General features: G+C 39.6%; 1 protein-coding gene across 1 annotated transcript; it reads right to left on the bottom strand.

The window, feature by feature from the left end:
* Positions 1 to 3,241: 3,241 nt before the first annotated feature.
* On the bottom strand, positions 3,242 to 8,808 carry LOC115820653 (granzyme G-like). Its single transcript, XM_030784290.1, has 5 exons — positions 8,766 to 8,808; positions 5,978 to 6,143; positions 4,568 to 4,706; positions 4,238 to 4,449; positions 3,242 to 3,437 (listed from the first exon to the last, which is right to left on the bottom strand). Exons 1-5 carry the CDS (start codon positions 8,806 to 8,808, stop codon positions 3,242 to 3,244), a joined length of 756 nt encoding a protein of 251 aa, XP_030640150.1.
* Positions 8,809 to 9,966: the final 1,158 nt, after the last annotated feature.

Genomic DNA, 9,966 nt, shown 5'->3' with positions numbered 1-9,966 from the left:
TCCAAACATACACAGTAACTGTATGTGACTTTTTTTTTTCAGATTTACTATATTTCTGCTTGTCTTCAATATGTAAATAACAAGTTAAGAGCTTTGCACACATGTAGTAAATCAGTGAATCATTTAATAAATTATTTATATCCACATTTAATAAAAGGCCCAGATATAACCTTAGCAGTAGGAGACCAAAAATTAAGCTGGGTCACTAAGATTTCAGCTCATTTCCTTGAACCCCAAAAAGTTTTTTGTTTTTTTCTGGGTTTTTTTTTTTTTGCGGGGTCATTTCTGCACAGATGGATAATAACACAATTCTGGGCATTTAGATGCAAATACATCAGCATAAATTCGACTGAGAAAAAGACCAGCATCAGTGGTGAAACTGAAGAACAGGTTTAGGTTCATAATCGCATAAACCTTCTGGATCATGGCCTCCTTTCTACAGTGGGCTTAGGAAGGGAGATAAGCCACAATGTCTTGCTCAGCTGAACAGATTTTAATGTTGCACTTTATTTGAGAAATTTTAAATGATATCTAAATGATAAAGAGACATACATGTACCTCCAATAGCATAATGTCATTAATGAAGGATTTTGGATCATGGTGAGCATGTCTGTGATATTCCTCCTGTGCATTCATTGTGCTTCTGTGCTTCAGTCCCTGATTAGTTGGGATGCAGTAACTATATTTACCTTTTTTTGTGATCAACATTTTTTATTAAGGCAAAGATGCAACAGTCACACATATATAACACATACAAAGCACTAGTACAGCAATGAGTACACAGAAATGAGCAAGGACTACATAATATAGGGTTGGGACTTAAGCAGATGTTACAATGTTACAATCAAGGACACACACACACACACACACGGAATGGGGGTGGGGGGGCTGTCATATCCATCTCTGGGTTATCACTTTAGTGATAAACCCATTCTTTCCTATTTTTTTTTATCACAATGCAAGATTCTGTTTCCCAAGGAGGTTCCGAATGGGCAAGGTGATCTCTGAGCATGCCTGGACAGTCGAGGGTCTAGCCTTGTTGAGGCGTGCAGTTGTGCACTCAGGAGAGGTGATATACTGATAGGCAGTTGGCCAGTATTGTTTTAAGGGCAGCCTGGGCTGGAACCAAAGTCTCAGTATGGTTTTCTGTGCTGCAGTGAGCCCTAGGAGCAGTCGACGCTGATTGAAAGTAAGGGATAGCTGTGAATCACCGTTAAGAAGGCAGAGGCAGGGACTGGGTTGTATGTTAGTTCCAAGAGGTAATGAGATTGTAGAAAATATATCACTTCAGAGGTGTTTGATTGACACACACTCCCAAAACACGTGAATTGTCGTACCAAGCGGCTGATCTTGGCAGTGTGTGCAGTTTTACTGCTTGAGACTAATTGCGTTTTAAAAAACATTTTAAAGGGTGCAGCATACGCTCTGTGTATTAGGAATCCGACCGATGCACTGATTGTAAGTCGCTTTGGCTAAAAGCATCTGCCAAATGCTAAATTGTAAATTGTATTCATTTGAAGTGTATGAGTTGATGTGCAAGGTTTTTGAAGGCACTACTTAAGTTTTCCCATACAGTTTCCCATGATGGTACTAGATCAAATGTGTTCAAGTCTCTTTCCCACACCCTTTCTACTGCTAGTTCTTTAGAGTGATGGTGGAGTTAAGAATTACAAATGCGTGTCACCATCCCTCTAATGCTCTGTATTGGTCCAACCCATTTATCCATGGGGTGCTTTGGCACCGATTGATCCCAGGGTACCCCGTACACCTTCACTGTAGACCTCAGCCTCAGACAGAGGAAGTATGAAGTACTGACAGCTAGTATTCAATTTTAAAGTCTTGAAACATGCGTAGTGCAGTATTGCCAAACAAATCACTGAAAACAGAGACTCCTTTATGAGCCCACGGGGGAAATACAAATGGTTTCCCACCTGACTGAAAGCGATAATTATTCCACAGTGGAGAAGTTTCGTGAAAAACGCCGGTTTCAGTTTTTTTCCCAAACATCAATAGAGTGAACCGCCTCTATTGCCAGCTATGGAACTTGTGAATCATGGTGTCTCCGCACCTGCAATGGTCAAATGTGGAAAGCGTAATAATAAAAATTCAGATTTGGAACTGCAAGACCTCCTGTAAGCTTACTTCTTTGTAAAGTTGAGAGTTTAGTTCTCGCGCGATTTCCTCCCCAGATAAGTTGTGATATGAGAGAATGCATTTCAGAGATATATTTAGGTGGAGGAGCGAGAGGAATCATGAAGAGCAGAAAATGAACATTTTTGACGGTTGAGATTCTGCCTCGCATAGAGATCTGGAGAGAGCCCCATCTCTTTAGATCCTTCACTATTTCCCTTTTGACACCATAAAAGTTTTAACGAACAATCTTATGAAGGTTAGGGTAAATGTCGATACCGAGGTAGTTGAAGGATCTACATACAGGAATACCGACTGTTAGACACATTTTTAGCTGCTGAATTCAGAGGGAGAAGAGCAGATTTCGACCAGTTTATTCTATACCCTGCCATTTTATGAAAGGAATCAAATAGAGTCAATATGTGTGGCAAGGACTCTTGAATATTAAAAAGAAGGAGAAGGCAGTCGTCTGCGTACATCGAAAGATAGCGTCTAGACTGGTCTACAGTTATGGGGGACCTTGAACATTCCAGCTGACAATATTTAAGTCGGCCATTTAGGTGGTGATACACTTGAGAGACAGAGTAGAATATCAACAGCCCCAAAAATAAAAAAAGACTAATGGCAATGCATTTTCAGGCCGTACTGTACGATGCATGTTAACACACTGAGAACTATACAACAGAACTATAAACGTACAAGCAGACTGCCAGGTTCTAGTAGCACCTAAGATTTGCAAAACACACACATTAACCATGCATATAACATATAATTAGTCTAAAGCGTACCTATAGGAACATCCACAAATCACCCAACAAGGCAGAAATGATACACCACATGGTAAAAGTAATCTGAAATGTTAACTCCGTATGGGTAACAGATTGTTTGACATAAATCAAGGAGCAGAACAGGCTTTCCTTCCAAGACCGTGCAATTCTGAATGAACATTAACGATGATGTGGGGAAAAACAGTAATTAAACTATGAAAGCAATAATAGTAAATGCAATTAGAATATATTAAGGATTGAAAAAGGGTTACACAGCAATATAGGCTGATTGCTAGAGGCTCCAATTAACATAGCTAGGGCAACTCATCACGGAGTGGATATATTCATATCATCAGTTTCCTGCAGAGACGCAGTCCCGCTGCTTTGCCAAACAGAGGAAATGTGTTTTGAAGAAAGTTTTCTGCGTCAGATGGGATCTCAAAGTGGATGACCTGCCCTAGGTAGGTGATCTTGACCTGGGCAGGGTAACGCAGAAATGGGTGGAGTCCGAATGAGGCCATCTTGTTGATTGTGTCATTGCTATAATCAGGAAGGAACAGTTATATATACCTCGAGATAACAGGGGGCAGGAGGGGGGCATAAGGTCAGGAAATCAGTTTTCTGGCTCTTTACAAGTTGAATTATGAGCTGAACATTGATGATGGAGAAAAATCAACTAATATTTCTACAGGCTGGCAGGATATAAAACAGATTGACATCTTCAGTATCTTATTTTATCTGTACCTGCGTCAGCATTGGCAGATTTAGGTCATGATAATGCCAAGAAGCATTACACTGATAATATCTCTGTCCACTAGGCTGGGTTCCAAGGCATTTATAGATTTATACAGTTGAGCTAGCTAAAAGAGTATAGGGAAGCAAACTATAACAGTGTAATCTCCTGTGGACTGAAGATTACGAAAATATATGCCTGCTTCTCAAGGATGCATTTACGCTCACACAAATTTAATGCAAATGAAGGATGATTTTTATGGGCTCATAGCTTGAAGTACTTACCAAGGATTTTATTAATCCAAGGCAGAAAGGCCGATATCTTTGTGTAAACGTCTAGCATAGGTGCACTTGTACATTTCTCACCAAACGACAACACCCCCACTGCCTTATCCCCACACACCAAAGGACCCCCACCACTCCCCTGTAACATAAAACATGTTAACAAGTAAAAGTGAAATCAAACATTCCATGGTTTCAGATATAGCTTATTTGCCATACGATACCTCATTAGCAAAGCGTCAATATCTACATAAGAAAGACTGAAAGTCTGTGATCTTACATCGCAAGTTGATGCTGCTCCACTAGCACACACAACATTCTCTAACACCTCTCCATCATGGTGTGTCCAGAGGCGTTTACACTCTGTCTCATTGAAGACTGTGAGATTGGCCTCTTGTAGGCGCATAGAAGGATGTCCATAGGATCTGGTGAAACCCCATCCAGCCACACTACAGACAGTCCCAGCTTTGACGTCTCCATCGGGCTTTGGAAGTGGGATAAGCTGCACTCTGTCGCTCAGCTGAACTTCATTCTCGAGCTAGAAGAATAAACATAAGATATCTGATGGATTTTAGTTTTGTACTTTATATGAACAATTATAAAAAAAAAAATGTTTCAAATTCTCTGAATATCTAAATGATGGAAAAAAAGTTTACCTCCAAAAGCATAATGTCATTTATTAAAATTCCTGGATCAAAATTAGGATGTCTGTGATATTTCTTCACTGTCACTGGGCCCAAGTTGTCTTTAGCTGACAGATCATGAGCACCCAACACGACTTCAAGGTTTTGTGCACTATCAAGAGGAAAGAAATGATTTTAATACAAACATGTACATTTACACGTCAACACTGGAAAATCTTAATGCACCTCTCCCTGTGAGAACGTGTACTTAAGTAACTTTTTTCAGTAAATTGTACTCATAGGTGTAGTTTTAATGCATAATACTTTTCACTCTTACTTGAGTACATTTACGATTTGAAAAATGTACTCATACTCCGTTACGTTAGACTACACACTTCTCGCTACTTTTATTTAATTCATTAAATTAATTTTATTCATACGCGCACCGCCTCTACGACGTCAAGTGTTTTGATACACTTTTATAGGACAATCGGCAGTACTTAGACAGAGAAGTGTTGCAACAGCGCACGTTTCAATGACGGAGAAGAGATTTCAGAGTTTTCGGACGTTGCACCAAGCTTTCAGTAAGTTCTGTATCTGCATCCTCTGGTCTGTGTCTCTTGTAACGGAGTAGTGGCAACATTCTCCGTTTCACATTCTAACAATCCCAGACAAACAACAGCAGAGAGACTTTCTTACTGGTTGCTTTATGTTATGAAACAGGCCTAAACTAAATAAAGGTTGTTAGCCACAACCCACCCCTTGGTAATGGAGCATGGGGGCTCAAAATTCTAAGCTATAACCCTGCACACATACATACCTCTTTAAAATAAATGTAAAGTTACAGAGAAAATCACTAAAAGACAAGGTGTTGCCAACTTTGGATGAGTTTGTGATGAATGTCTATTGCACTGCTGATATTTCAGTAGTGCATCCAAGCACACAGTTTTACTAAGTGTATAGGATAGAATGGCTCTGCTGTTTGAGACTTGTCTTTATGTTGATTCTACTTCTAATTTAAGTTATTTGGTTGGTTTTGGGTTTGTTTGGGGTTTTTTTTGTTTTGTTTTTTTGGAATATGATTTAGTGCTTGATGAGTAGATTTCATGTTGTGCTTGTTAGACAAGCACTTGAAATTCTTATTTTGGGCAAAACTGATATTCTGATACATTTGAATGTAATACATTATAGATGTAATAAATCATCATATGAAGTTACTCACTGCTTGAGTAGTCATTTTATGACATTCCTTTTTACTCATACTCAAGTCGTTAATTTGATGAATACTTTTATTTCTACTTGAGTCATTATTATTATAAAGGAACAATACTATTACTTGAGTACAGTTTTTGCTTACTCCACCCATCTCTGGAGAACAGGCTGTCATTTTTGCAATTTTGAATCATTACGAAAATGGTATATGGAATTTGGCAAAACTCTAACCTGCTATAGCAGTGGGCTGCCGTCATAACAAAGGACTCAGACACCAGAAAGCCGCCACAAATATGTCTGTGTGTCTTCTGCACTGAGACCATGTAGGGTCTGGAGTGAGGTTTGGCTTCTCCTCCATTAATTGTTCCCACATTCACAGATGCTGAGAGAGAGGGAGAGAAGGAGAGAGGGAGAGCGATACTTATTATTGTGATTTAAAGATTTTCACTGACCTTCTTACTTGATTTCATATCTGATTGCATTAAACTAATTTTTAACTAAGTGATGTTACAAAAAACAAGCACATTTGCCATACTCGCCGCTCGTGATCATGTCCTCTATTCTAAGTCTCCTCATGTTTCTTCTTTATTCATGCATATTAGTAAAAGCATTTCTTTTAATAGGCTGGAAAATGAATGTAACAGAGCAATAATAACTTTACATTATTAGTCGGAAAGTTATTATTGAGAAAAAGAAAGAGAGAGACGGAGATATGTGTTCATCATTATGACTCAGAAGTTCTCACCAACGTTCTTACTTAGTTTAATGTCTGATTAGAGCATAACTGTTAGAGTATGCAGCCCAAGTCCTTGTCCAGACACTTGCAATCTGATGATTAAAGTACTGCAGCTCTCTTCTGGCAGGTCTACCAGCATGTGCTCCTAAACCGCTGCAGATGATCCAAAATGCTGCAGTATGTCTCTTCATCTCCCTCTACTGGCTCCCTGTATCTATCTATATCAAGTTTAAGTCCCTGCTTGTTGCTTCCAGATCAGCCAGTGAAATCGACATACATCAGATCACTCCTTGGGAGCTGTGTTCTATACTGCCCACTACAGTCTGTGAGGGAACAGCGTTTGGTGACTCCACAACTGCTCAGCAGAAAGTCTCAAGGTGGCCTCTTCTCATGAGTGGTTTCCGGATGGTGGAAAGAGTTGCCCAGTTCTGCCTGATGTGCAGACTTCCTCACCACCATCAAAAAGCACCTGCTGACTCATCTTTTCCACCAACCTCTTACCTCCACAGCCACAAACTAACCCACTCCCTCATGACCGATGTTTCACTGAATTACTTGTTCTCTCCATGATGAATACTATTTGGCACTCCCTTATAAATATTCTTTTCTGATGCTTATGCTTATGCTCTCCTGTGTCCATGTACTTTAATGTTGTAGATTTCTTGACACTCTATGGCAAGTATTACTTAAGTATTTTACTAAGATACTGTATTTCAAATAGTACATTATGACCAGTAGGCGATTTGTAGGGATGAGGGGGGGTGCCATCCCCCTTGTTAGCAATATGACCAGAATGCATCCCCGTTGTTAACCTGCTATCCCCATATATACTCTAGAGTAGTGTCAGTGACCCCTACTGATTATGACTTTAGATTATGATGCAACAGACCTACTTTGTTGTTACTGCGGAAGTTTAGCTGTTTTGTTGATAATTGCCACAGCATCCCAACTATTAGCACTGCTTCACTCCCCACCTTGGGTGATAGCTTCTGCTCTTGCACTTTTGTTTTGTCCCAGTTCATTAGCACTGTTTCAACCATCTTCGTGTTTGTTATTCAGTCTTTTACTTCCCTCAGCTATTCCTATCCTTTCTTGAGAAAGGTCTAAGAAAAAGACTACTTCAGATTCATGACAGATTCATCTTAAACTGCAGAATTGTTCGCATCTTTGTTCTTATAATGATAAATCTGATGAATCATTGTCCTGGTAAACTGAAAGCGCATGCCAGGTGTTCCTACTTAGCCAATCCCTATAAAAGGGCATGAGACTACAGGGCCGCGTTTCAGCGACTTTGAAAAGAAAAAAAAAACAGTTTGCTTAATTGCAACCTTTATTTCTCGGAATCTTGACTTTTTTTCTCACAGTTTTGACCTTTTTTCCCTCACAATCCTGACTTAATTTCTTGTAATTTGAGTTCTTTTCTAACAACCATTGCTTGGGCCAACCAGTGGCTTGGGCCATCACTTCTGCTCCCGTTTTAATGGTTCAACGCAAGGTGTGTACAGTAGCAGACAGGAGCGAAGGCTTCAAGGACTCTGCTCTGTCCAGGTGTTTTAATATTTATCCATATGTAAAACTAAAACTGACTGATTCTTACACACCTGATTTACACCCTGTCTGGTTTCAGATGGGATAACCCATCAGTAGTGTATGTAAAATTACTGCTCACTTATCACAGTCTCCATCAACTGTTATATTCTCATATTGCTCTTTTTGTTCATTGTATGAGTAAATATGCACCACATTCTGGAGTGTTACATGACATGTTAGTGCAGTGTTTATTTTAAAGGACCATAATGCTTTGTAAAATAATGAAAATAAGTATTAAAAGAATATTGTAAATGATAAAAAAACATTATTGTAATTTAAATTCTATAGTATCATACAACTGTAGAATTGAAGAAAATGCAATAAATTATTTTGCGCAAACATGTCAGCACTCAGATGTGCGCAAGAGTGCTCTTGAGCGAGCATAGATTTTGTTCTTACCTAAGAGCAAATCCCAAATAAGAAAACACTGGTGAGTGTCAGAAAACTTGCGTAAACGGGTTTTAAGAACAAAGTTCTTTTTAAGAACAATTGGTGAATGAGACTTTATGATTTTAGTGGACTAGAAATTAAATGTGACAGTTTGTTTTACATTATGAATTCACACTCAAGTCATGAATTTGGACCTCAGCCCGCTTTTTGCCCTCTTAAATAAACTCTACTTCAATTTTTAAATACATTATACACTATGCAGGTATTCACATACAGTATGGGTCTTACCAGAGGGGGTCAGAGCTGGAAGTGCAGTAATAAGCAAGAGCAGAGGAGTGTTAGCCATGGTTTAGGACGGGGTTAACCAGCGTCTTCTCAGACAGGAAAGCTTTATACAGAAAAAAGAGCTCAGGACACGCTCTTTTTCTCTTCCTCCCTTCCTCTTGTAAACATCATAATAAGCTGATTTTTAGGTTTGATAATGACTAGAAAAATCATCTTAGTACTGAGCCCTCTCAAACTTGTTCACATCTTTCATAAGCAACGTCAAGAAAACTAGAAAACTGTATGAAATGAACAAAAATATCAATGGCTTTTAAATTCTATGCTTTTCAAAAATCGTGGAAGCCTATGTCTTCAAGTGACAAACACAGGCTGCAAATGTAATAATCATGAAATCTACAAGCAGTGGTTTTGAATTTAGGCCGTTTACGATCTGTGGAAGAGCCGAGTGTTATGTTGAAGCTGAGGGAGAAGTCCAAAAGCTGCATGTGTGTGAATGAGTGTCTGTGTGAGAATGTGTGTGTGTGCATGCGTAAGTGTCCTGGTGTGGTCAGACAGGGGTGCTTTCACATGCATGTGAGTATGGAAATGCCCTATCAGCAGTTGAATCACTCCCAACTCAGTGAGAGAGATTTATGAGAAATTTCAAAGGCACAGTATATGATTCATTTACATCTGTAACTGTGAGCTGAATGTGTCTTCTTCAAACTTACCTGTGCATCTCACACCAACATTCACTAAGAATAAGCATAGCTTTGTGTATAGTAACAATAACAGCTATCATAAGTACATACCTCTCACAAATACACACACACACCTGTTCTGTCTTTCTATCACACACACAATCTCACAAAGACAGACATTAAAAACAACCTCTCAAACTATTGTTACATGAGAAATAAGGGTATATTTTTTCTCTGCCCTCACTTCAGACTTCCTCTGATTCCATTTATCCGTCTGGGCGGCCACCTTAGACCCAGTAGTTGTTCGTCCTTGGATATCAGTCTCCAGTTCCAGTTCCTATACCTGAAGGGCTTACAGCCTCTGCAGTTCGGCTGTCTGCTCCACCGCCCTGGTCACCAGTCCTGTCGCCTGGATCTCTTGTCCCCGCAGCTCTGTGGCCTGGATTCTCCCCCGACCTGCACTGTTCTGTCTGTACCTCCTGCAGTCCTGTCAGTAGAGTCATGGCCCTTGCTCAAGGGCACACAGCCATGGATGTTGG

Source organism: Chanos chanos, chromosome 9 (genome assembly GCF_902362185.1).
Source record: "Chanos chanos chromosome 9, fChaCha1.1, whole genome shotgun sequence".
Classification (NCBI taxonomy): Eukaryota; Metazoa; Chordata; class Actinopteri; order Gonorynchiformes; family Chanidae; genus Chanos; species Chanos chanos.
This window is presented reverse-complemented; position numbering and strand designations above follow the sequence as displayed.